Below are 27,614 nucleotides of genomic sequence, written 5' to 3'. Positions count from 1 at the left end.
AGACTACTACAGTGTCCTCTTCTGGTCACTGAGACACGAGGGAGACATTCAAGCATTGGAGGCAGTGCAGAGAAGAGCCACAAGGCTGACCGCCCTCCCCTCTAAAAGTTTCAGTTAGGAGTAAAGACTAAAGAAACTTGAATTCTTTAGCCTTGAAAGAAGATGTCCAAGAAATGGTTCAGACATATACAATATCGTAAACTATATGGAATTGGTAAATCTTGAAAATTAAATTAAACTGCGAGAATAAAACAAGGCATCACTGATTTAAACTAGTAAAAGAAACATTTAGGACTGATAACAGGAAATTCTTCTTGAAAAACAGAGATCAACACGTAGAATGGATGCCCAAAAAGAGTAGTGCAGAAAAAATAATTTAAAAACCATTGGATGCTACAATGAGGGGACTTTAGGGTCTTTCAGGATGGATGAATTAAGATGGGCTGAATAGCCTCTCTTATCTATAATTATCTTATGATCTATTTGTGACCAACATAAGATTGACATTTGAATAGGTCTCTGCACATTCTTTTATCTCGGGTATGGTATGCAAGGAGTACACAAAAGAAAGAAAATAGAAAACAAAAACACTGACAAATATACCAGTTGTAAGTGCACCCAAGTGGTCACAGCTCATGCACAAACCAAATTTGAGTTGGTTTCAAATATCTGACTCCTAGGTTGGAAGTCACAGAGGGTCAGGTAGTTAAAACTAAGGATTGTAGCTACATTGTGAGGGTAACAGCCTGATACTTACAATCATATCTATCTAACTACCACATTGACAAAGAATGCATTTTAATGCATCAATTTTTTTTTAGAATTAAAAAAACTTTATAAATAATAAAAAGTTCTTCTACAGTACGAATATTTGTAAACTCAAGGGGAGGGTGCTCTCCCTGATTTAGTCCCTCTCCACTTCTTTAGAATCCCTATTTGCCACTCATTGGGCCCAAATTTGGCCAGGAGTTGCTCCGTTTTTTTTGGAGCAAATTGATTGTTTTGGAGTATCTTAAAAGTCGCAATTCTGTACATTTAATTTGCGCCAGTGTAAGTGAGTTAGTTAGGATTTTTTTTAGTTTCGTTTTTTTTTCAAAAGGAGGCGTTACCAGCCACCTACGCCTGTTTTGGCCAGTTTGGAGCTAATAGTTGCTCCAATCTAACTTAGGCCAGCGTATGTGGCCACTTGTGGCCCACACAGAAAACCCTTGTGGAGAGTTAAGAAATCAGCGCAGGTATGTACTTTTAAAGCACCAAGCACTAAATAAAGCACATAAATAAGCATTCAATAATAAAATATACAAGGAAGCTGAGAGGACCTGCACCTAGCACCAAGTCTTACAAAGCACGAAACAAAGCACAAAAAGTAATAAGCAATTAATTAACAAATAAAAAATAGAAGGAACCCTGCACCTAAAGCACCAAGACCAAAGTAATAAGCAATCAATCAATAACAAATAAAAAATAGAAGTCCTACCTTTATGTGAAGGGAAGGCAGCGGGCCGCCGATGAGGGAGCCCATTCGGCCAGGGATGGGGCGGCGTACTTCGGGCCCCTTCCACACAGCCTGCAGAGCATACTCACAGATTCTGGGGGCGAGAAGCTACTGGCAATGCGAGCACACTCTAGCGCGCATGCGCAGAGGTCCCAGCACTGTTTTCAGCGCCGAGATCTGGCTCCGCCCCCGAATCCAGTTGCCACGCTGCGCCACCATTGAGCAGAGACAGGGGAGCAGAAGATTTTTGGCACCCTTGGAGTTCTACAAAAGCGGCGCACCTCTGGTGGGTGCGCCAGAAATCTGTACTGGTCAAATTTGGGCCCATTGTTGTAATGATGGACTGAAACCTATTCCACATGGAACTGCCTCTCGCTTCATGATTTGGCAATGCTTAGCACCCAGTTGGCACATCCTCATAATAGCTCCCGAGGTCCATACACATAGTCATTTTTTTATGGGAACACAGGAGGTCATGAGCTACCAGGTGCAAAATGGACAAAATTCTTCAAGTAAAATAGCTTCTATTCAATTGGAACATCTGCTTATCAGCAAGACTTACCCAACACTGCAAGTAAATATCCTGGTGTGTTTGACATTTTGGTGTACCGTCTTCAGTGTAAGAGCTTCATTTTGAATGTGTCCGTCAGAAATCAAAAGTACATTGCGTATCCTTTTGGATGGGGCAAGCAAGTTCAGATTCAGCAAGGGTCTCCAGAAATCTGTGTTTCCCATTGGATTCTGTACAGACTTTGACAGAACATGAAAATTAAATCAATACTGGTTAACAGCAGCAGTATTTGGACAATTGTTTGTTCCAAGCTGCATGCCTTTATATCTAGATTGTAAATGGTAGATTGCAAGTGGAAAGTAACTCCTCACAAATTCCTATGTTCTAATGAGGTAATCGGACAGTAGCAAACAACATGTGTCAAGACTTTTCCAAATTCAAATGGTTATTGTGCACATTCCAACACCACTTTGTACTGATGTCTACAGTACCTGAATGGGCAAATTTTATTTTGGAGTGCAGATCGCGAAGCCAATTAAAGCATTCTGTTACCACCTTATTTTCTAATCAGTCCTTCATAGAATCAAAGAATGGTACAGCACAGAAGGAGGCCATCCAGCCCATTGTGCCTGTGCCGGATCTTTGGCAGAGCTATCCAATCAATCTAACTCCCATGCTCTTTCCCCATAGCACTGTATTTTTTTCCCTTCAAGTATTTATCCAATTCCCTTTTGAATATTACTACGGAATCTGCTTCCACCACCCTTTTCAGGCAGTGCATTCCGGATCACAGCAACTCACTGTGTAAAAAAATGTTTCCTATGCCTCTGGTTCATTTGCTAATCACCTTAAATCTGTGTCCTCTGGTTACCGACCCTTCTGTCACTGGAAACAGTTTCTCCTTATCTACTCTATCAAAACCATTCTTGATTTTAGACACCTCTATCAAATCTCCTCTTCATCTCCTCTGCTCTATGGCGAGAACCTCAGCTTCTCCAGTCTCTCCACATAACTGAAGTCCCTCAGCCCTGGTACTCTTCTAGTCAACCTGTTCTGCACCCTCTCCAAGGCCTTGACATCCTTCCTAAAGTGTGATGTCCAGGATTGAATACAATACTCTAGCTGAGGCCTAACCAGTGTTTTATAAAGGTTTAGCCTAAGTGCTTTGCCTTTGTACTCTATTCCTCTATTAGTAAAGCCAAGGAACCCATTTGCTTTTTTAACAGCCTTCTCAACTTGTCCTGCCAACTTCAAAGATTTGTGTACATACAATCCCAGGTCTCTCTGTTACTGCACACCCATTAAAATTGTACCAATTAGTTCATATTGCCTCACCCATTCTTCCTACCAAAATGTATCACATCTACTTCTCTGCGTTAAATTGTATCTGCCATATGTTTGCCCATTTAATTAATATGTCTATGCCCTCTTGAAATCTCATTGTTTACTACATTTCTGAGTTTTGTGTCATCTGCAAATTTTGAAATTATGCTTTGTATACCCAAGTCATTAATATATATCAAAAAGAGCAGTGGTCCTAATACCAACTCCTGGTGGACACCACTGTATACCCACCTCCCGTCTGAAAAACAACTGTTCATCACTACTCTCTGCTTTCTGTCCCTTAGCCAATTTTGTATTCATGCTGCCACTGTCCCTTTAATCCCATGGGCTTTAATTTTGCTAACAAGTCTTTTATGTGGAACTTTATCAAAAACCTTTGAAAGTCCATTAACACATTAACTGCACTACCTTCCTCATTCCTCTCTGTTACTTCATCAAAGACTCAATCAAATGAAACAAGGTTTGCCTTTAACAAATCCGTGCTGACTTTCATTTATCAGTCTATACTTTTCTAACTGCCAATTCATTTTGTCCTGGATTACTGTCTCAAAGTTACCCCCACCGCCGACAGTATGCTGACTGGCCTATAGTTGCCGGTTTTATCCCTCTCCCCTTTTTTAAACAGAATGCAACATTTGTAATCCTCCAGTTCTCTGGCAACACCCCCATATCCAAGAAGGGTTGGAAGATTGTGGCCAGAGCCTCCACAATTTCCACCCTTACTTCTCTCGGTAACCTAGGATGCATCTCATTCGGACTGGTTGACTTTTCTACTTTGAGGATTGCCAAACTTTTAAGTAACTCCTCTTTAACTATTTTTATCCTATCAAATATTGCTACGGCCTCCTCCTTTACTGCTACATTGGCAGTATTCTCTTCTCTAATGAAGATGGATGCAAAGGACTCATTTAAGGGCTGAATTTTCGGCACCATTCAGCGTGTTTTTTTTGGCCTATGCTGTTTTTTTTTGGAGCAGACTAAAATCTGCAAGTTTTGTCAAAGTTTCTGTGCCATCCTAAAGGACTTGCGTCCAATTTTTTTAGTTCCCGATTTTTTGATGTCACTGGGGACAGAACCTGCTGGGTGCACCATTTTATGGCCATTTATGCGAGTTTGGCCAAGTACGATTTTTTCAAAAACGACGCACTGCACCCTTTTGAAAAATTTTACCTACACTTAAGAAAATCAGCGCAGAGAGAGAAAATCGACGCAGAGATGATGCCATGCCATTGTTTTAGTGGAGCTGAAGACATGGCACCAGGGGCGGAGGGTCTTTTGGTCTGGGATTGCAGCAGCACTGGCGGGGGGGGCTTTTTTGTCAAGGAGTGCAGCACCACCAGCAGAGGCAGGGAGGTCTTTCGGCCCGGGATTGCAGCAGCACCAGCGGAGGGGGGGGGAAGGGAAGGGAAGGCCTTTTGGCCCGAGATTGCAGCAGCACCGGCAGTGGGTGGGGGGCCTTTCGGCCCGGGATTGCAGCAGCACTGGCACTGCAGAGGTGAAAATAATCTATAAATGCTAAAAAGAAAGGAATTTCATATTGTTTCATATATTGAGATTTCAGTATGTTGTCCCAAGTCTCACTTTGTGATCTATTTTACAAAGGGGAAATGCTTTATTTGTGTCTCAGCCCTTCAGTGTGTCCCTCGTTACCCTGGCAACCTCAGTTTTTCGGCGCAGTCTTTAAGTTCCACCCACAGAGCTTAAGGACAATCTGCACCGCTCCAAAATGAAAGGTTATGCCGGTGAAACTTGTAACTTTGTTTTCAGCGCAGTCGGCACACTAACAAATCGGACGTACCTCTACAACTGCGCCAAAAAAAGCCCATGTGGAATTTTGGGCCCTTAGTACCTCAGCCTCCAAAAGAATATCTGCTTTTTGGTCCCTAATTGTCCCCACCCTTCCTTTGATTATCCTTTTACTATTTATGTTTCTAAAACGCTTTTGAGCTTACTTTTACATCAGCCACTAATCTATTCTCATACTCTCTCTTTTCCCCTCTTATTCGCTTTTTTAGATCTCCTCTGTACTTTCTATATTCAGCTTAATTCTCTATTATATTATGAACGTTATATTTGTCATAAGCCTCCTTTTAGTGTCTCATTTTAACCTCTATATGTTTAGTCATCAGGGAGCTCTAGCTTTGGATGCCCTCTCAAGAGAATGTGTCTATTCTGTAGCAGAACCATCTCCTTTTTGAAGGCCTTCCATTGTTCAATTACTGTTTTGCTTACCAATGTTTAATTCCAATCCACCTGAGCCAGATTCCTTTTCAACTCACTAAAATGAGCTCTCCTCTAGTTAAATATTATCTGTGTCCTTTTCCACAACAATTCTAAACTTGATGATATTATGACACAGTTCCCCAAATACTCTCCCACTGAAACATGCTCCACTTGCCCCACTTCATTCCCCAGAACTAGATCCAGCACTGCTTCCTTCCTTGTTGGGCTGGAAGTACACTGAGCAAGAAATTTCTCCTGTACCTATTTGGAGTTCCTCCCCCTCTTTACCCTTTACACAGTTACTAGCCCAGACTTTATTAGGATAATTAAAGTCCCCCATTATCACTACTCTATAGTTCTTGCATTGTTCTGTAATTTGCCTGCAAATTTGCTCTTCTATCTCCTTCCCAATATTTGGTAGCTTGTAGTATACAGCCAGTGGCATAAAATCTCCTCTACATTATCCCTCTTCAGTGGTATAACAATTTATTTAATCAATAGTACCACCCACCCCTCCTTTTTGCCCTCCCACTTCATCCAGCCTTATAATCATACTAAGAACTCTCTTAAATCAATAGAGATAAAAAGAAAAACTTAAAGGCTTGAAATAAAAACAGAAAATGTTGAAAATGCAGAGTAGGTTGATCAGCATCTGACAGTTGAAAGGTGATGTTTCAGGTGTGACCGTTCATCAGAATACTCCTAAATCAATATCTACTGTATCCAGAATTTCCTCCCATTGATAATTTTAGCTGAAATGTTGGTGTCAGGATAAACCAGAAAATCTTGTTTTGTATTCATATCAACATTTTGCTAAAAGTATGGGAGGAGAAATTGGGCTCCGTAGCACCCCTTTTTAGGCACTACATAGCCTGCTAACCCTTGAAAATGCTGGATGTCACTTTGGCAAAGGGGTTTGCGCGTGCGCACCTAACGACCTTCGGCAGCTTACAGAGCAGGCAGATTATGACATCAATCAGTGTGCAACACTAATGTGATGCCAGCACTTCCTTTTTGAACTTCACGTACCAGCCTATGGCCTGTCTTAACCTTGCATAGCTGAACAGACATTAAACGAAAGAAGGATCCTCCATCAGCGCTATTTAAAGGGATCATGAACTCATCATCATCATCATAGGCGGTGCCTCGATCGAGTTCACAGGTGTTTCGATGAAGGACCCAATGTTCCAATCCTGAACTCCAATTGAGGGGGTGGAAGATGCCTGTGCGTGGATTTATTTAACGTGTGATGGCCATTGCACAACAGCCACCACATGGGCTTGACCATGGGCAAGGATTAACCAAGACGACTGCAGACCTGCTCTGCTGCACGGACGTGGCGTGCACACATATCGCAATGTGGGTTGGCCCGTGCTGCCCCTGGGCCCTCGGCTCTTCTGGGCCCTGTACCCTCATCTGTCGCACCTCTCGCCATGATCTCTCGCCGCTCCTCCGCCACAAACACTCACCGCTCATCCGCCCCGACCTTCCCACTCCTCTGTACCTGGGTCCTCCCGATGTTCCTGCCCACGCTCCGAAACAGTGACCAGGGTTTTGATGACGTCAGCCAGTCGCCCATCTCAAAATTGTTGCACATTTGGAGCAGCTCGCGCTGGAGGTTGAAGTGGTACGCCGCTCCAGCTCTTTTATAGCTCGACCTGCAGAGCTGTTCTCTCGCAGGTTGGGGGGGCCACGATGTTACAGGGCCCGCCGCTCCAGCTCTTTTATAGCCCAACTTGCGGAGTTGTTCTCTCGCAGGTTGGGGGGCCACGATGTCCCAGGGCCCGTCGCTCCAGTTCTTTTATAGCCCAACCTGCGGAGTTGTTCTCTCGCAGGTCGGGGGGCCACGATGTCCCAGGGCCCGTCGCTCCAGTTCTTTTATAGCCCAACCTGCGGAGTTGTTCTCTCGCAGGTCGGGGGGCCATCATGAACTACTTACAGGTTAGTTGCTGGTGCAATTGTATGCATTTTTGGAGCTTTCCTATACTTCTTAAAGTTTTCACAGTTTACAGGGAGTGGTCTGGCTGGTGAAGTCCTTCTTTGTTGATTTGGGTGGCCTGGTTGGGCTTCCTCTTGGAAATGAGCATAACTAGGAAAATGAAGAGAGGCCAAGCAGAGCAGGACAAACTGCGAGAAGAGGGAGAAGGAGGGAGGGGAGAAGGGTTCTCAGCAGGAGGCCATATCTGCCGAGTGTCTTTAGGGAGTAATTCTCTTACCTCAACTTCAGCAAGGACCAATGCTTGAGACATCTTCACTTCACTGAAGAGGCCGTAACTGAAATCTGCCAAATGCTGCAGCCACAACTACATCCTGAAAGCAGGGCAAGGACAGTATTGCCTGTGGCTGTCAAGGTGCATGTGGCTCTTAAGTTTAATGCATTTGGCTCCCACTAGGCTGCTGCTGGAGATATAATCAACATCTCGCAATTTTCAGTACAGTGCTGAGGCTTTCTATACACAGAGAGACAGCTTCATCTCATTCATGAGCGCTTTGAGTAACCTCAACCACACCTCCCCATTCACCAACAGTCCCAGGCTCCTGACCTTTCCTCTATCACTGACCATCATATCTTCCACTTTCCAACAACACAAAAATAATGAGAAAATGTACATTCTAATCCAATTTTATAAATTCAATCATTACCTAATGCACACAAAAATAAACTGATCATCCTTGTGCATTCCCTTAAGGACATGCTTATTTGTACTGCCAAAATGGCCACCATGCTCCACCCTTTGTCTATGAATGGTCCCCTTGGAGGATAAGCCGCACCCTGAGGTTTCACTGGAATGTGCAACTGGAACCGCCCATCCCAAGGTCTCACTGACTTTATAAATTGTAACTCCTGACTTGCTGAAGCGACAGAGGGCAGAGCTCCCCTGAAGACAGCAAAGGTCAGCCAAAGTGCCTTACCCCAGTCTAAGTGCATGCCTCCCCAGCCGAAGTGCCTTACCCCAGCGCAAGTGCATCCTTCGCCCCCCCCCCCGCCCCACCATCGATGGGGCAGGCTTTGTTTATGTATTGTTAACAGATTTATTGGGTATGAAGTGAATAGTGTTGTGACTTCTGGATATCATCCACTCAACGATGTCTCTTGTAGGGGGTTGGAAGACCATGATCCGCCTTCCCTGAGTTCCCCCTCTCCCCTCCAATCACCCCCCCACCCGTGTCTCTCTCTCTTCCCAGCCACTCTCTCTGCTCGCCACCGCCGCCGCTCTCAGCCTCCCATGGGCCCTCTCAGCCCCACACCTGCCGCTCTCGGCCCCAGGACCGCCGCTGCTCTTGGCCCCACCCGCCGCTGCTCTCAGCCCCAGGACCGCCACCGCTCTCGGCCCCACACCAGCCGCTCTCGGCCCCAGGACCGCCTCTGCTCTTGGCCCCACCCGCCACCGCTCTCGGCCCCAGGACCGCCACCGCTCTCGGCCCCAGGACCGCCACCGCTCTCGGCCCGAGGACCGCCTCTGCTCTCGGCCCCAGGACCGCCACCGCTCTCGGCCCCACACCAGCCGCTCTCGGCCCCATGACCGCCTCCGATCTTGGCCCCACCCGCCGCTGCTCTCGGCCCCAGGACCGCCACCGCTCTCGGCCCGAGGACCGCCTCTGCTCTCGGCCCCAGGACCGCCACCGCTCTCGGCCCCACCCGCCGCCGCTCTCGGCCCCAGGACCGCCTCCGATCTTGGCCCCACCCGCCGCTGCTCTCGGCCCCAGAACCGCCACCGCTCTCGGCCCCACACCAGCCGCTCTCGGCCCCAGGACCACCTCTGCTCTTGGTCCCAGGACCGCCACCGCTCTCGGCCCCAGGACCGCCACCGCTCTCGGCCCCACACCAGCCGCTCTCGGCCCCAGGACCGCCACCGCTCTCGGCCCCACACCAGCTGCTCTCGGCCCCAGGACCGCCGCTGCTCTCGGCCCCACACCAGCTGCTCTCGGCCCCAGGACCGCCACCGCTCTCGGCCCCACACCAGCTGCTCTCGGCCCCAGGACCGCCACCGCTCTTGGCCCCAGGACCGCCGCTACTCGGCCCCAGGAACGCCGCTCTCGACCCCAGACACGCCGGGTTGAAGAGAGTCGGAAGCTCAGATCCTGCTTCTTGGCACCACGTGGATGGAATGATTCGGGCCGGGAGGAGGGGGGGCTTGTCGCATGTCTTTTAAAAAGTGCAGTACAGGAATAGGGGGGCGGGGCTTGACAGACGCCTGTGTCAAAAAAAGTGCAGTACAAATAGTTACATCGTTTCCTTAATGCCTGCCTTCCATGTGCGTTTGCCTCTTCTAGTGCTCCTATGAGGTGCTTCCCCAGTAGCTGCAGCATGGGTGGTGGAAGGCTGCTGATCTTCAATTGAGGAGACTGCAGATGGCCTTGGAGGGCGACCTCGAGCTGCTCTTTCCTAGAAGGCCCGGCTTCAGAATGCACCTTCTTGGCCTGGGCTGCAGCAGTCTGTGCTGGCTGACTGACAGGCAACACCACGTTCAATGGCCGAGTGGCAGGGGTGGGAGCAGTAGTGCTGTCATTCAGAGGAGCCATTGCCAATCTCCCAGGGTGGCACCTTTGCAATCCTATTGATCTGTTGGAGAACAGATTGATGGACTTCTGTGATGCCCAGGATGCCCATTTGAACAGTGCTATCGAGAGACATGATGGCAGAAGTTTGAGCTTCCACTGCAGCACTCAGACCGTTGATGGAAGCTGTTTGTGCTGCAATGGAAACTGTGACATCGGCCATCTGATGCTGCATTATGGTGGGTCCCACAGGTGTGCTGATGAAGGTGACCACCTGTTCCATGTTGGAAAGGATGGACTACAAAGTCTGCGCAAAGCCCTGTGCCATGCTGGTGCTGGACTTCTCCATGCTCCAGAGGGCTATGGAGGCTCAGTCGTTGAGTATATTCAAGACAGAGATCGAACATTTTTGGATATTAAGTGATAGTGCAGAAAAGTGGAGTTGAGGTAGAAGATCAGCCATGATCTTATTGAATGGCGGAGCAGGCTTGAGGGGCTGAAAGGCCTACACCTGCTCCTATTTCTTATATTCTTATGCTCCTTCACAGTGAGCGCAGTCTTTCTGGCAGACTTTCTAGTGCACCATGCAATTGGTTATGTATACCAATCAGCCTTCTTCTGCAGCCTGGCCTATCGAAGTCCTCATCTAACTAATATGCAGCAGAAGTAGAGTGCGACCAAGCCCTTTGGTGAGCTGGCACCTGCGGTATCCTTTTCCCTGTCCTGGCTTCTGCACACGTGCCTGGTGTCTCACCACGTATAGATCCCTCCTCTATCCTAGCTTCTAAAATAAGCGCAGTGTCAGTTTCTGAGCTGCTGTGTGAGAGTGTAAGATCAAGTGACTGTGTCTCTTCATCGTCACTGTCTTCTTCCTCTTCCTCCACTGACTGGGAAAGTTCCAGTTCTTGGGTATCTGAAATGAAAAAGGAACAATGGTTGGGTTATGGTGAGGGATAGGAGAAAGTAAGAAGTGCGAGCTTACACCATCTGCAGCTTGCAAGTCAAAAGAGATTGTGGGATGAGGGTGAAGTAGGATGAGAGAAGGAGGATTTCCATCATCATTCCCTCCAGCCCAGCCAGTGGCCAGGGTCTCAGTGATGTCCCTTCCCATGAAGCCCAGCACTATCTCCTTCATGGGAGGCCCACTTGCCCAGCTCCAGTTCTTTCCTGCTGCCTGCTGTTATGCACCATCTTCTCCTGCAAGAAAGAGGGAAGTTTGCCAGTGAGTGTCCTGCAATCTGTTTGGGTGAATAGCTGCCAGTGTGTGCGAACTGTGAGTTGTAGTTACGAGGCTTGTAACAGTGCCAAGTGTGTGAGGATGAAGTAAAGCATATGAATTGAAGGGTTGAGTACTGATTGATAGAGATTGTTGGTTGGTGGGTGATGGGATTGTAGTGTATGGAGCAGTGGATGGGCTATGGTGCATTTGATAGCATATGCCATTTGAAGGTGAACTCACTCACCTTGACAACATGTGTCAGATCTTTCTGCACAGCATCCATGTTCTTGGAGCAACACTCCTGACATTGACCTCCAACGCTACATGTTCCCACTGCCTCTTGGAGGGAGGGCCTTCTGCCTCTGTGGATATAGGACATTTCTTCTTCTTTCCACCTCTTCCACTAAGGCCTCCAGCGCATTGTCTGAATATCTTGATGCTCACTTTCTCGCATGTTCAGCCATTGCTCAAAGTATCACAGCCCAGATTGACTTTTGAAAAACTCCCACCATTTGTTACAGCCACAAGCATCTCCCCTTTAAGAGGTGCAGGCTGCCTTTAATTAGTGCTAGCCACTCGCAATATCGGGCCCCCTACTGATACGTGCAGCCAATGAATAGTATGGGGAGTGCTGGCAGCATGCAGCAATCATTTAAAAGAGCAGGCAGCACCAATTTAATGTGCTGCCTGCAACGCAATGAACGGGCACGGGTTAACCATGTACCGCGATCCCTGTGCCTGTTTTCCGGGTTTAGCCAATTTCTCCACTGTGGATGAAGGAATTCCACTCTATCGTCTCCATTCAAACACAGAGGATTCATTTTCAACATCACTGTAGTTAGTTATCTTATATATATAAGTTTTACATCGGTTTTGTACTTTCCTTTCGGTGCTTTTTTAAAAAAAGTCGGAGTTATGACGACAAACATATCTGTACAGCTACTTTAAAAAGCTGCTCCAAAATATTACAAACCCTCATCTTTAAGTGTGAGCCATTCATATTAAAGTTCAAGAGATATTCAGTAAGACTTATGGATATACAGTTCTAATGAAGAGTCATAAACTAAAGATTTAATCTATCATTCACTTTCAAATGCTGAAACATCTGCTGTGTCCTACACAATCCATACTTATTAAATTAAAAGTTGCTGGATGTTTTACTATTTCAACTTAGCAAACATGAACGTTTACTGGACAAATCATCCATGATCTCTGCATGTCTGAAGCAACGTGATACCAAATCAATAACAAGGCAATTTACTGTCGTATTAGCATATACTCAGTGTTGTTGAATGTACTTTAAAAGATTATTTATTCTGATTATTTTAATCATTTACATCTCAAATAGGAAGACAATAAAACATGGAGTACACATAAAATGCCTACCAGAATAAAATCATGTGCAGTATTTACAGCATCTTCAGAATTTCTTTGTTGTGAACAGCGAAAGAGTTCTTTGTAATCTAAAGTAGGAAAACATTAGAATAGGATTCTCATTGAATGCAAAACAGAACTCAGTAACATTTACTGCCACAATGAGATTAGAATTCAATTAGGCACAGATATTATTGTTGCATTGGCCTGTTCCTGCTATGAAGACTGTAAAATTAGTAGAGTCAACCTGCATTTCTTTCTTGGTTTCAACATTCTGTCTGTTCACAATTTTCTCCCTCCTCTCCTGGAGGCATTGGATGGCTCATGTCGAGGTATGGTTTCATGGACCATTGCCCTTTTTAAAGTGTGAACTTAGACAGTAAGTGCCAACAGACAATGGAGGTGCCATGTCTGAGTTTGATCCTGTCCTTACCCGATGTCTACATGTGTACTCTCCAACGGGAATCGCTAGATAACAATCTGGAACAGGAACATTGGATGATTTTTTCCTACACCACTGCCCTCCCCCCCCAACCCCCAACCCAGAGAGCACTGAAGCCAATTGTGACACCCAACTTCTACCCTGGCTAAGATCAGCTAACTTAACAGAAACTGGGAACTGATCTGCTCTACAATTTCAAAAGCTTCTGATAAATTCTGAACTGGGAAATAGTTTGCTTCTAGTATTTTAAATAGTTGTTGCATATCTGAAACAGCCTTTTACTTTTTCATGTCAACTGTGGCTCAGTTGGTAGCACTCTTGCCTCTGAGTCAGATGGTTGTGGGTTCAAGTTCGACGCCAGACACTTGGACAAAGATCTAGGCTGACACTCCAGTGCTGTACTGAGCAAGTGCTGCACTGTCGGAGGTGCCATCTGTTGGATGAGACGTTAAATTGACACATGTTGCGGTCTGATCGCTCAGTTGCACGTAAAAGATCCCATGATGCTATTTCGAAGAAGAGCAGGGGAGTTATCCCTAGTGTCCTAGCCAATATTTATCCCTCAATCACTAAAACAAATTATCTGGTCATTATGACAATGCTGTTTGTGGGAGTAAGTTATGCGCAAATTGGCTGCTGCGTTTCCTACATTACAACAGTGACTACACTTCAAAAGTACTTCATTGGCTGTAAAGCGCTTTGGGACGTCCTGAGGTTGTGAAAGGCGTTATATAAATGCAAGTCTTTCTTTCTTTTTCATAATATTAAAATTATTTCATACAAAATATTGTAGGTTCCCAGTCGCCCAATGGACTGGTTTGATACTTTATAATGCAGCTTTGCATTGCACGAGAGCCATCATCTTCATCATAGGCAGTCCCTCGGAGTTGAGGATGACTTGCTTCCACTCTAAGAGTGAGTTCTCAGGTGATTGAAGAGTCCAATGTGGGACCTACAGTCTCTGTCCCAGGTAGGGCAGACAGTGATTGAAGGAAAGGGTGGGTGGGGAGCTTTGGTTGACGCACACTCCTTCCGCTGTCTGCACTTGATTTCTGCTTGTTCTCGGCGATGGGACTCGAGGTGCTCAGCGCCCTCCCAGATGCTCTTCCTCCACTTTAGGTGGTCGTGGGCCAGGGATTCCCAGGAGTCGATAGGGATGTTGCACTTTATCAAAGAGGCTTTGAGGGTTCCCTTGAAGCGTTTCCTCTGCCCACCTGGGGCTCACTTGCCTTGTCGAAGCTCTGCGTAGAGCGCTTGCTTTGGAAGTCTTGTGTCGGGCATGCGGACGATATGGCCCGCCCAATGGAGCTGATCGAGCGTGGTCAATGCTTCAATGCTGGGGATGTTGGTCTGAGCGAGAACACTGACGTTGGTGCGGCTATCCTACCAATGGATTTGCAGGATCTTGCGGAAGCAGCGCTGATGGTACTTCTCCAGCGTTTTGAGCGAGACTTCAGTGCGAGTCATAACACGGGCAGCTGAGTTTTGGATGACCTCTAGTTTACATAGGGTAGGATGTGGGAGGCTAGCCAGGAGTGTGTTGGAATAGTCAAGTCTAGAGGGAACAAAGGCTTGGATGAGGGCTTCAACAGCGGATAATCAATTACTAATAATGCAGCCTTACGTGTTTTGTAACCTCAAGCTATTATTACTTCTTCTATAATAAATAGGATCATATCACAGTAAAATAAGGATGATATAAAACAATTGTTTTGCAAACCTGTGCCAAAGGTAATGACATTGAACCTGCAGGTGGTTGGAAGGTACTTGAGTATAAGAAGTGCTACTTTCTTGGCCTCTTCAAGAGCTAATCCCCTCATGGAGTAGGAACAATCCAAACAAATGATAGCCTCACAGTCAGAGAGAGTACCCACATCAAACTCTGGATAAAATGCCAGCATACAGGCCTGTGAGCAAACATAGTAAGAGAATTTGGTTTCAGTAAGATATATAAGTTTTAATAAATAAACTTTTCACACAGAAAATAAGTAGAGTAAAGCTTCGTGTCAAACAGTTACCAGAAATTGTTACTATGATAGAAACATAGAAACATAGAAACATAGAAAATAGGTGCAGGAGTAGGCCATTCAGCCCTTCTAGCCTGCACCGCCATTCAATGAGTTCATGGCTGAACATTCAACTTCAGTACCCCATTCCTGCTTTCTCGCCATACCCCTTGATCCCCCTAGCAGTAAGGACCTCATCTAACTCCTTTTTGAATATATTTAGTGAATTGGCCTCAACAACTTTCTGTGGTAGAGAATTCCACAGGTTCACCACTCTCTGGGTGCAGAAAATTGGATGGGGCTATCAATGGGTGGAAATTTGGCATTCCTGATCAGTTACACTACTATTTGGGCATTACTGATCAAAGGAAGCGGTGATGACAGCAGTTTTGAAAGGGAGAAGTACAATCTTTGAGGAGAGCGAACAATTTTCAATGTCAGCTAGCATGGAGGCAAGATGGAAGTTGGGTGGTAAGCAGTTTAGTGGGAATGGGTTTGAGCGAGTGGGAGATGAACCTCATGGACGAGATGAGTTCAGAGAGGGCACGGGGATAGATGGGAGAGAAACCAGAGAGAAAGAGAGATGGGGATTTTAAATTAGTTTTACGGTTTAGTTTTTGTTTATTTTATCCAATAATTCATTCTATTAATGTTATCCTTGTAGAAAACAAAATTTGAAAAAAACTTTGAAGGGAATTCTGGTACATTTCACCCAGATGTTCTCCTATGATTTATTTTCCCCTATATGTTTAAGAAATATAACTACTTTATCTTGCCAGATGTTACCGTCAGCAATCTGGCCACCATAAAGCAGCCACTGATGCAGTTGCTATCACAACAGCCATTGCACAGACCAGGTTGTCTCCTGCAAGATCTATGTGGCTTTGTATGATTACAATGCTGTCAACCCAATTCCTTGAATTTAGTATAGGAGAGGTTGGGGTTTGCAGCCAAGTCGCTAGAGAACTGTTGGCTAGTTAAATTCCTGAAGTCAGGCGAGGGGAGACAGAGCTACTTATATTCCTGACATTTAACTACACCGTGCTTGAAAGCAGCATAGAGGCACAACTGTAAATGCATACTACGAACATTCAGTACTTATAGATATGAGCTCAGGCTCCCTGTGAGGCCGTACGCTTGAAAAACAGGACTCAAGGTTGAGCTGAAGAATGGAGCAGACGGTAAGTCCAGGTTACCCCGAAACAGGACAGACCTGTGTGGGGGAAAGTTAGTTTAGGTATTAAGGGCCCAAATTCGGCCAGGAGTTGCTCCGTTTTTTTTGAAGGAGCAACTTGATTTTTCTGGAGTATCTTAAAAATCTCCATTCTGCACATTTAATTTGCGCCAATGTAAGTGAGTTAGTTAGGATTTTTTTTAGTTTCGTTTTTTTTTCAAAAGGGGGCGTTACCAGCCACCTACGCCTGTTTTGGCCATTTAAGCCAGTTCGGACAGCTAATAATTGCTCCAAATTAACTTCGGCCAGCGTATGTGGCCACACAGAAAACCCTTTGAGTTAGGAAATCAGCGCAGGTAGCCTCCAAATGACAGTGTTATAATAGGAATGCTAGTATTTTTTTAAATCCCAAGCAGCGAGACTGGACAGGGTGTAGGTGCTATCAGCCTGGTTAAACTGAGTATGGGATTTTTACAAGAATAAAAATGATCTTGTAATGAAGGCTGAAGTATAGGGGTCACTTAACAAAGGGAGGGTTTTCTTTCCAAATAATAGATCAAGAGCACCAACTCTCTCGCCTAATAAATTTGTGTGCGGCATCACACCACATTAGATTTTGACTTCTACAGCACCAAAGAATTGCCCTGACTATGTTTAGAAATTTAAAACGTTAGACTTAGCAAATAAAGCATGTCAAAATATAAACTTAAATTTTGGTGTTCAGCATTGCGTAGTGTGACTCTGATAATTAATAATATTTTAGAATTCTATGCAGTAGTGGGTGAGCTGTAAGATACTGCAGATAGGGAGTTTTTAGTAAAGGTAGCTAGATATTAAAGTACTGGAAAATCTTTGAAGATTCTTTCTCCCGCTCCCCCCCACCCCCTGATCAAGACTCTTTCCCCCACCCCTAATCAAAATTCTTCCCCCCACCAACCTGTTTCTTGTAGCCCTCAGCGCGGGAAGGCAGTGGCCGGCCTGTGCAGCAGGCCACTCGGCCCAGGATAGGGGCGGGACGTGTTGGGTCCCACGCTGCAGGCATCATTATCACAATCATGGGAGAAGCTACTGCACATGCGCGAACGCTGTACTGCGCAGGCGGACAGCTGCCGGCACTGTTTTCGGCGCAGGGCTGTAGCTCCATCCCCTACTCCACGAGAAACGCCGCACCAGGACAAGAGACACACAGCAGAGCGGCCAGAGTTGTTAGTAAGTTTTTTGGCGCTGTTTTGAGTGCACAAAGTTGGCGCATCTCGGGAGAGTGCACCGGAAAAAGGGGTTGGGGAAATTTGAGCCCTATAAGATGCAGTGAATCAGTTTACTGGTAAGCTCATGATATTTTTTCACAATAGTGTAATTTTTTATTTATTTATTATGTTGTGGGCAACAGTGGGGTGGGCGGGAGGGGAAATCACAGTCACTCACAGGAGTTATCATTTTTTTTAGCAATTTGATTAGTTGGTTGGTTTTATTCTGTTTGCCATTTGTTCAGGGTTAGCTTTTTGGCAAACAAAGATTTTTATGATGAAACTGTGGTGAATTTATATTTTACAGATACAGGTTGAACCTCCCTTATCCGGCACCTTTGGGATCTGGCCTGTGCCGAATGAGGGATTTTGCCAGATGAGGGGAGGTCATCGGCCTGGTGGGCGGGGGGAGATGGTGGCCCGAGGTCGGTTGTGGAGGGGGAGGATGAGGTCGGCGGGCCCGAAGTGTTGGCGGGCTAGTGGGCCCTGAAGAGTCGGCAGGCCCCAAAGAGTCGGGGCGGCCCGAAGAGTCGGCGTGGCCCGAGTGGGCCCCAAAAAGTCAGTGGGCCCCAAAGTGTCAGCGGGCTGGCAGGCCCTGAAGAGTTGTTGTGGCCCAAGCGGGACCGACCCCCCCGGACGGTGCGCTGTGGGGAGGAGCGGCCGGCCTGAGGACTATGGCTGCAGGAGTTGCAGCAGGGCGACCAGGAGGAGGCAGCCAATAACCCTAACATCGAGGAGAAAGATTATATTGGTGAGTACCCAGTATTAATTTTCTTTTAATGTATGTTCTGAGACCGGGGCAGGAAGGATTTTGACGGGCGGCGTTCTGCGCACGCGCCACCCGATGGCCGGGAATGGTGCCGGACGAGGAGTGGTGCCGGATAAACGAGTCCCGGATAAGGGAGGTTCAACCTGTAGTGACTTTTGATTAGATTTTTTTTTAGTCAAGATACGAATTGCATCAGCACACTTCACTTACAGATAGTTTGTAATTTGTTGGGTTCTGATCAATGTAACATGAGTTATTCAGGATTTTTTGCTCTGAGGACATTTCTCATGCCCAATGAACAAGCGCCAGTTATACAACTATATAGATGGATGAGGCCGCATTCAGAATATTGCGGGTACTCTACTGCTAAAAGGATATTAATATATTGCAGAATTCAAACAACAGAAACTAAGATGATTTCTGTTGCTTGTCATCTCCCTCAGGAAGTTAAGTGGGTTTGATGGGACAACCTGTATGTACAGTAAAACCGCACAAATGGACACCTCCCAAAAAATGTACACTTACTGACAGTCCAAAATAACTTACATTATAGTGGATACAAACTACCCGTTGAAACCCCGGACACTCGCAAGTTACCAATCTTCAATGCACCGTTTTTTTGTCACTGAAAACACGGGGCACACAGGTAACAGGTGAAAATATAGCTTTTGTGTAATGGAGCTTTATTTACCCAGCATTCATAATGGTGGAGAAACTGCTTGATCTCAGATTAGATGCGAACGTGTGAAGCACAGTCAGAAGGTGGCTGGAGAATCGTGGGTGTCAATATTCAGGAGGGGGTCTGATATGGGATGGTCTCAGTCAATTCCCTTTAAGCTGCGTGAGCGCGCGGCCGCACAGCAAGCTTGACTGTGTCGCACAGTAAAATAAACCATCCGCTTACTCCGCTCAGGCTCACAGCGGGGGCTTTAATAGCACAGCTAAGTAACAGCAGCCAAGAAAAGTGTCCGATCAGGGAGAGGGGGACCGGCCAAACTTCTGTGACTGGCGTTGACTCCAAATATAGGTATGGGAGGAATGGCTCATGATGGTCCGGCAGATAATCCATTAGCAGGTGAGAGAAGGAAGGTGCTGGATGGCTTCCCTGTGCCTAAACCAACCTCGGTCGGTGGGTCTGTGGGCCAATAGGAGCGACATACGTCCCTGTCAGCCGGCGGCGCGAGACCAACGGCCCATTGTGTGATTGAAGATGTTTGACAGACTAGCAGATCACAGGGCCCGGCTGCAGGCATATGATGAAGAGCTGGAGGGAGGTGTACCTGAACACATGGGACTGCACGCTGGCAAGAGGCGAGCAGCAAAAGTGTGTCTTGCACAGCTAATGAGTGCTCCCTTGCAGTATTGTGGGACGTTCGCTTTCTCTGCAACAGTCCTGTGTTCCAGCATTTAAGACTTGCCTCCCTTCCACCTCTTACTTCTGCACTGATTATTTTTAACAACCATGCTTTAATATCAATTTATGAAGACTTTTTGCACCGAACAAATTTTTATAACTATGTTAAATGCGCACAGAATCTGCATTAAAACACTATTGGAATAAATACTGAGCCAACCACAAAACCATAGTGAATACCCTTTGGTTTTATGGCAGCGGCTGGCCATTAAACGCATTGCATGCTACAAAATAAAACCAGAGCAGACTGCAGGTGTGAATGGAATGATTGTATAGAAGCATCATGGCTCCGAATGTCGAGAAGCAGTATTTTCGTTTGGAGAGCTCAACACATCTTCTGACTAAACCAAAGATTAGTTAAATTACACAATCCCCTCTCTCTCCAAAATTCATGAATATTGCTGCTCTCCTTGATCCATTGCACTGCTAGTGCCGGCTTTCACATAAAGCAGCACTTTGTTATGCTGCTTGAATGTGTTGCATTTCACAGAAAAGGAAGAGAAGAAAAAAATTGGTACAATTAAGGGTTCACCAGTCATGAATCATTATTGTCTTTCCATGATGAAAATAAAAAAATGCCATATCTAATTGCTTTTATTTAGTAAACCGCTGAAAAGAAAAGATCAAAGTTTCTGAAAATTGAGAGCGAGATAAGCACAGGGATAGTCAATGTCAACATGCTCTGGTTAACCTGCCTTTTGATTCTCGAGCCTGATTGAACTATGTATTCACGTCCAGTGCCAGAGTGGATGCAATAATCAAGTTGGGCTGTTATAACCAGGGTTAGAAATGGTAATGTGTTTCAATGGGGCTTCAATGCAATCATTGCACAAATGTGAATTGCTTCACCTTCCCCAACTCCCTTCCACCCCAACAAAAATGTTGTACAAAATAATCAAAATCAAAATAAAACCCATAATATACAAAATAAACCAATCAAAATTTAGAAAAGCAAAATAAAATCAATCAAAACAAGATAAAATTCATCAAAAGACAAAATAAACTTATCAAAAATCAAAAGCAAAATAAAAATAGCCAAAAACAAGATAAAAGCATCAAAAAAGCAAAATAAATCAAAAACAAATTAAGTGCTAAATCAAATTGTTTATAGTTAAAGAATCATAGAAATTTCGGCCCATCGTGTCCGCACTGGCCGACCAAGAGCTATCCAACCTAATTCCATTTTCCAGCTCTTGGTCCGTAGCTCTGTAGGCTACGACACTTTAAGTGCACATCCAAGTATCTTATAAATGTGGTGAGGGTTTCTGCCTCTACCACCCTTTCAGGCAGTGAGTTCCAGACCCCCACCACTCTCTGGCTGAAGAAATTTCCCCTCTAAACCTCCCCCCAGTTACTTTAAATATATGCCCCCTCGTTGTTGACCCCTCTGCCAAGGGAAACAGGTCCTTCCTGTTGTGTATGTAGGCACCTTTAGTAATGACTCCACGAGGCAGGGTATAATACTTAAACTGTGTAGACCTGTAGTCCTTTATTTGCAGCTCCTGAGTGAGGACAACAAGCTGTGAGTTCCTTTTTATACTGGGTTACCTGCAGTGTGCAGGTAACCCTTAGGTCTCCAGTAGCAGCACCCAGGTAAGGTGTGTACAGTGTAAGGGTACATTCAGTGTTGCATAACAGTGTTACAGACATCACACAGTGAACAGGCATGCATACACAACAATACTCCCCCCTAAGCATTTTTCATATCCTTATTGTCATGACCAGGGGAGGTGATCAGTGGTGGGCTATGGGAGGTTGTGGTGAGGGTTGTGTGGTTGCCAGGTGTGACCCCTGTGCTTGAGGCTGGCCTCGTACGTTTCCCCTCCCGCACACACAGACCAAGTGGGTGTCACTGTTGTGGGATACCTCAGGGGGGGTAGCCATGGCAGCAGTGGGTGGTGTGTATACACTGTGATTTGGGTAGTTGTGGGGTGGTGGGCAGGGCCACGAGACTGGGTGGGCTCCTTGTCCACCAATTGGGATGAGGGACAGGTCATCCCAGGGTTTGCCAGGGAAGCTGGAGGGTATTGGCCTCATGCTCCTGTTGTTGGCCCTGGTGGTCAGGGGCTGTAGGGATGGTCTGGTGCAGGTTTCCATTGGTGGTGGCTGGGCTGCCCATTGACCAGTGTCCCTGTAGTGGGTCTGCTCCCACTGGCTGTGTGTGTGTCCTGCAAGGGGCATCACATTCGTTCTAAAGGTCCAGGCCACATGGTCAGGTAGCCTACTAGACCTAAGGGGCTCCCACAGGGGGATTCCATTGACATCAGCATGGTCCCTTGTAGGACCCAATGTCCTTTGGCAGTGTCCTAAATGACACTTTGGCTCTGATCACACATAGTCGAGCCTGCATTGTACATTCTATCATTTGCATCACTTTTGAGTGTCTTGGTTTCAACAGACATGGTTACATCAGGTATTTCACATTCTCTATCATTATTGTTAAGCATAATAAACTTGTTCTTAACATTACTGACACCTGCATTCATCTCATTAGTCACATTAGTTAAACCAGCATCACAATTCATGGTTACATTGCATACATTTTCATACTTGCACCCTTTAATTGCATCTCTAGCTTTAATGTCCGTATACTCAAATGGTTGAAACTTCCCCTTTAAATTTTTTTGGTTACCGATCTCCTTCAAGTGAGCCTTCAAATTCGATTGGCCGCTCGGTGTCACGTGATGCTCCTCCAATGCTCCTCGTGGTATGGCCGCAGCCATTTTGATTTTAGGTTTTTCTCCTTGTGCTGTGGCAGCCATTTTCTGGCTTTCCTGCAGGTAGGCTGTGGTGCTCTTTCCTTCCACAGGTTCGACCCTGGACATCGAAAATCCATTTCTTTCAACGCCATTCACCTCTTGGAGTGCTGCCCCGGCCCGGAAAGTAGAGTTTGGATCCTCGGTCTCAGAGATTTCGCTGGGGTGCTGTGGGCAGTTGAGCTGGACAGTGGAACCTCCGGATGCTGCGATGGATCCATGTTCGAGGTCGATTGCCGGAGCCCGGAGGCCTGGGAGCAGCTTCACTTGGACAGGATGCCGTTGTGATCGATTGGCGGGATTCATCCCAAGTTCTTCAAAGGTCACTTGGCTCATCGCAGACTGGCTCGTCCCTGTGTCGCTCTCCATAGAAACTGGGACCCCGTCGATATCTACTTTCATTGTCCACGGAGAACTTTCGGTGGAGCAGGTATGAGTTCCATACTCCTCTTCCAGGGGTTGAGCAACTTCACCTTCCTCTGAGTTGGAGCCCCGGTGGTCAGCCAACTCATCAGGGACGTGGTGAGTAAAGCTTTTTCTGCACATCCTTTGAAGGTGCCTTTTCTCTTTGCATGCATAGTCTTTGTAGCGGCAGTGGTGGGCCCTGTGGTTTCTTCCACAGCGCCAGCACGGGGCTAGCCGGTTTGGCCCATGTGGCTGACTCAGGGTTGCGGGACTCGGGGCAGCGTTTCTGCCCTTAGAAGTATCAATGCAGTGCACTGCTCTCGATGGTTTAGAATCCCTTAGTGCTTCAGTTAGGTGGTCGCCAAAGCCGCACGGTGCAGCCTGTCTCCTTAAGTGTTCCAATCTTTCTACAAAAGCGTCCCAATCTTCCCCATCGGTAAATTGCTGAAAGATGCTGAGATTCGACATGCTGAGCTTGTGGTTCGAGACCTCGTATCCGATCCTCGTCGCCAGTTGTTGTGTATGTAGGCACCTTTAGTAATGGCTCCACGAGGCAGGGTATAATACTTAAACTGTGTAGACCTGTAGTCCTTTATTTGCAGCTCCTGAGTGAGGACAACAAGCGGTTAGATCTCCAGCAGCAGCACCCTCTGGTGTACAGGTAAGGTGCGTACAATGTAATGGTACATTCAGTGTTGCATAACAGTGTTACAGACATAACACAGTAAACAGGATGCATACACAACACTTCCTATCCACTTTATTCAGGCCTCTCATAATTTTATACATCACAGGCAGTCCCTCGAAATTGAAGAAGACTTGTTTCCACTCCAAAAGTGAGTTCTCAGGTGACTGAACAGTCCAATATAGGAACTACAGTCTTTGTCACAGGTGGGACAGTCAGTCATTGGAGGAAAGGGTGGGTGGGGAGTCTGGTTTGCCGCACGCTCCTTCTGCTGCCTGCCCTTGATTTCTGCATGCTCTCGGTGACGAAACTCGAGGTGCTCAGCGCCCTCCCGGACGCACTTCCTCCACTTGGGTGGTCTTTGGCCAGGGACTCCTAGGTGTCGGTGGGGATGTTGCACTTAATCAAGGAGGCTTTGAGGGTGGCAGACAGGAAACAGAGAGTCGGGATAAACTGGTTGGCAGACAGGAAACAGAGAGACAGGATAAACGGGTTCTTTTCAGAATGGCAGGCAATGACTAGTGGAGTGCCGCAGGGCTCAGTGCTGGGACCCCAGCTCTTTACAATATACATTAATAATTTAGATGAGGGAATTGAGTGTAATACCTCCAAGTTTGCAGATGACACTAAACTGGGTGGCGGTGTGAGCTGTGAGGAGGATGCTAAAAGGTTGCAGGGTGACTTGGACAGGTTAGGTGAGTGGGCAAATGTATGGCAGATGCAGTATAATGAGGATAAATGTGAGGTTATCCACTTTGGGGGCAAAAACACGAAGGCAGATTATCATCTGAATGGCAGCAGATTAGGAAAGAGAGAGGTGCAACAAGACCTGGGTGTCATGGTTCATCAGTCTTTGAAAGTTGGCATGCAGGTACAGCAGGCAGTGAAAAAGACAAATGGTATGTTGGCCTTCATAGCTAGGGGATTTGAGTATAGGAGCAGGGAGGTCTTACTGCAGTTGTACAGGGCCTTGCTGAGGCCTCACCTGGAATATTGTGTTCAGTTTTGGTCTCCTAATCTGAGGAAGGACGGTCTTGCTATTGAGGGAGTGCAGCGAAGGTTCACCAGATTGATTCCCGGGATGGCGGGACTGACATATGAGGAGAGACTGGATCAACTGGGCCTTTATACACTGGAGTTTAGAAGGATGAGAGGGGATCTCATAGAAACTTATAAGATTCTGACGGGACTGGACAGGTTAGATGCGGGAAGAATGTTCCCGATGATGGGGAAGTCCAGAACCAGGCGACATCCGTCTTAGGATAAGGGGTAGGCCATTTAGGACTGAGATGAGGAGAAACTTCTTCACTCAGAGAGTTGTTAACCTGTGGAATTCCCTGCCGCAGAGAGTTGTTGATGCCAGTTCATTGGATATATTCAAGAGGGAGTTAGATATGGCTCTTGCGTCTAAAGGGATCAAGGGGTATGGAGAGAAAGCAGGAAAGGGATACTGAGGGAATGATCAGCCATGATCTTATTGAATGGTGGTGCAGGCTCGAAGGGCCGAATGGCCTACTCCTGCACCTATTTTCTACGTTTCTATGTTTCTATGTCCCTGAAACGTTTCCTCTGCCCACCTGAGGCTCGCTTGCCGTGTAGGTGTTCCGAGTAGAGCGCTTGCTTTGGGAATCTTGTGTCGGGCATGCAAACAATGTGGCCCGCCCAACAGAGCTGGTTGAGTGTGGTCAGTGCGTCAATGCTCGGGATGTTGGCCTGATCGAGAACACTGACGTTTGTGCATCTGTCCTACCAGGGGATTTGCAGGATCTTGCGGAGACATCATTGGTGATATTTTCCCTGTGATTTCAGGTGTCTACTGTATATGGTCCACGTCTCTGAGCCATACAGGAGGGCGGGTATCACTACAGCCATGTAGACCATAAGCTTGGTGCCAGATTTGAGGGCCTGACCTTCGAACATTCTCTTTCCTCAGGCGGCGCTGGCGCACTGGAGGCGGTGTTGAACCACATTGTCGATGTCTGCCCTTGCTGAGAATAGGCTCCTGAGGTATGGAAAGTGGTCCACATTGTCCAGGCCGCTGGCTCCACTCAACGGCAGAGTCTCTGTCAAGCACGTGGTGTTCACAATGGCTGTGGCCACTCTGACCTCTTCCACAAAGTGGAGCTCTGACCATCCCAATGCCTGCCCTCAGCCAGGCCTCGGTTTTCTCACCACCTCATCGAAGGGCGCTGCTCAGCGTTGAGCTTATGGCTCACATCCCGCCGTAGGCAACTAGGCTCATACAGCAGTGCCTGGTCTCCAGTCGTCTTGGTCCCCCCATGCCACTGGATCAAGACCTTGCTCTGCTAATTTTATACACCTCAATCAGGTCTTCCCTCAGTCTCCTCGGTTCCAAAGAAAACAGACCCAGCATCTCCAATCTTTCCTCATAGCCAAAATTCTCCAGTCCAGGCAACATTCTTGTAAATCTCCTCTGCACCCTTTCCAGTGCAATCACATCTTTCCTGTAATATAGTGACCAGAACTCTATACAGTATTCCAGCTGTGGCCTAACCAGTGTTTTATACAGTTCAAGCATAACCTCCTTGCTCTTATATTCCATGCCTCGACTTGTAAAGGCAAGTATTCCATATGCCTTCTTATCCATCTTATCTACCTGGCCTGCTACCTTCAGGGATCTGTGGGCCTGCACTCCAAGGTCCCTTTGTTCCTCTGCACTTTCCAGTGTCGTACCATTTAATGTGTATTTCCTTGCCTTGTTAGACCTCCTCAAATGCATTACCTCACATTTATCCAGATTGAATTCCATTTGCCACTGTTCTGCCCACCTGACCAGTACATTGATATCTTCCTGCAATCCACAGCTTTCTTCTTCATTATCAACCACACAGCCAATTTTAGTGTCATCTTCAAACTTCTTAATCATATCCCCTACATTTAAGTCCAAGTCATTAAAGTGGATAAAATGTTCTTTTTATGATGTCCATTCCATTTAAGTTAGCATGATACAGGTCTGGTGTTCCAACTTTACTTATTGTGCTAGTTTGAATGGGATTTAGAGACAATAATAATGAAAATAGAATTTAAAAAATCAAAATATAATAATTTGCCCTATCGCAATTCTTAAAAAGTTCAGCAACTCCCTCTGCCCAACATCCAGGGCCTGGAATCCCCGTCATACCTGAACCTGCCCTCAAACTGCCTCGAGACTTGATAAAAGATATCAGAATCTGTAATGACTCAAAAGAGTCTTGTTACTGTAAACTGTCTCAGGTGTAAACCTGATCCAACTTTATTCATGCGCAAAGTATCCACGTGACATAGTACCCGCGCTTATATACCGGTGACCGCGCACACGCGCATACAGCCCGATGACCTCCGACAGTGGCGCCCTCTGGTGTCTGGTGACCCCAAGCATCAATACATAACAGAATCATACAGCACAGAGGGAGGCCATTCAGCCCATTGTGCCAGTGTCGGCGCCTTGGTGGAGCTATCCAATTAATCCCACTCCCCCACTCTTCCGCCATAACCATGCAAATTTTTCCTTTTCAACTATTTATCCAATTCCCTTTTCAAAGTTATTATTGAATCCGCTTCTGCCGCCCTTTCAGGCAGTTCAGTCCAGAACTCACTGCAAAAAAAAATTCTCCTCGTCTGATCTCTGGTTCTTTTGCCAATCACCATAAATCTGTGTCCTCTGGTTACCGACCCTCCTGCCAGTGGAAACAGTTTCTCTTTATTTACTCTACCAAAACCCTTCAAAATTTTCAACACCTCTATTAAATCTCCTCTAAATTTTCTCTGCTCTAAGGAGAACAACCCCAGCTTCTTTAATCTCCCTAGATAACTGAAGTCCCTCATCCCTGGTACTATTCTAATAAATTTCTTCTGCACCTTCTCCAAGGCCTCAAGATATTAGAACCTGACCTGGGATTGCTTGATGTGAAGAGTTGAGTCAGGAGAAAGAGATAAAGTGAAGACATCAAGTCATTAACTCTTCAAAGACTCCAAAAAGTATTTGTACAATGAACAAAATTAATGAAAGATCTGAATTTTCTGTTGTTGTTGGCTAAGGCGTTGTTGTTA

At 46.3% G+C, this 27,614-nt stretch overlaps 1 protein-coding gene across 2 annotated transcripts in view; it reads right to left on the bottom strand.

Annotated features, from left to right (window-relative positions):
- The window catches only part of parp4 (poly (ADP-ribose) polymerase family, member 4), a 265,891-nt gene that overhangs the window by 106,600 nt on the left and 131,677 nt on the right, over positions 1 to 27,614 (bottom strand). For both annotated transcript variants that reach the window (XM_070892180.1, XM_070892181.1), the window contains exons 22-24: positions 14,829 to 15,015; positions 12,679 to 12,755; positions 2,058 to 2,245 (exon numbers count right to left, since the gene is read on the bottom strand). In XM_070892180.1, coding sequence (XP_070748281.1) covers positions 2,058 to 2,245; positions 12,679 to 12,755; positions 14,829 to 15,015 — 452 coding nt within the window. The remainder of the gene's footprint in view (positions 1 to 2,057; positions 2,246 to 12,678; positions 12,756 to 14,828; positions 15,016 to 27,614) is intronic.

The sequence above is a fragment of the Pristiophorus japonicus genome, chromosome 10 (genome assembly GCF_044704955.1).
Source record: "Pristiophorus japonicus isolate sPriJap1 chromosome 10, sPriJap1.hap1, whole genome shotgun sequence".
Lineage (NCBI taxonomy): Eukaryota > Metazoa > Chordata > Chondrichthyes > Pristiophoridae > Pristiophorus > Pristiophorus japonicus.
Note: the sequence above shows the minus strand (reverse complement) of the source record. Positions and strands in the feature narration are given on the sequence as shown.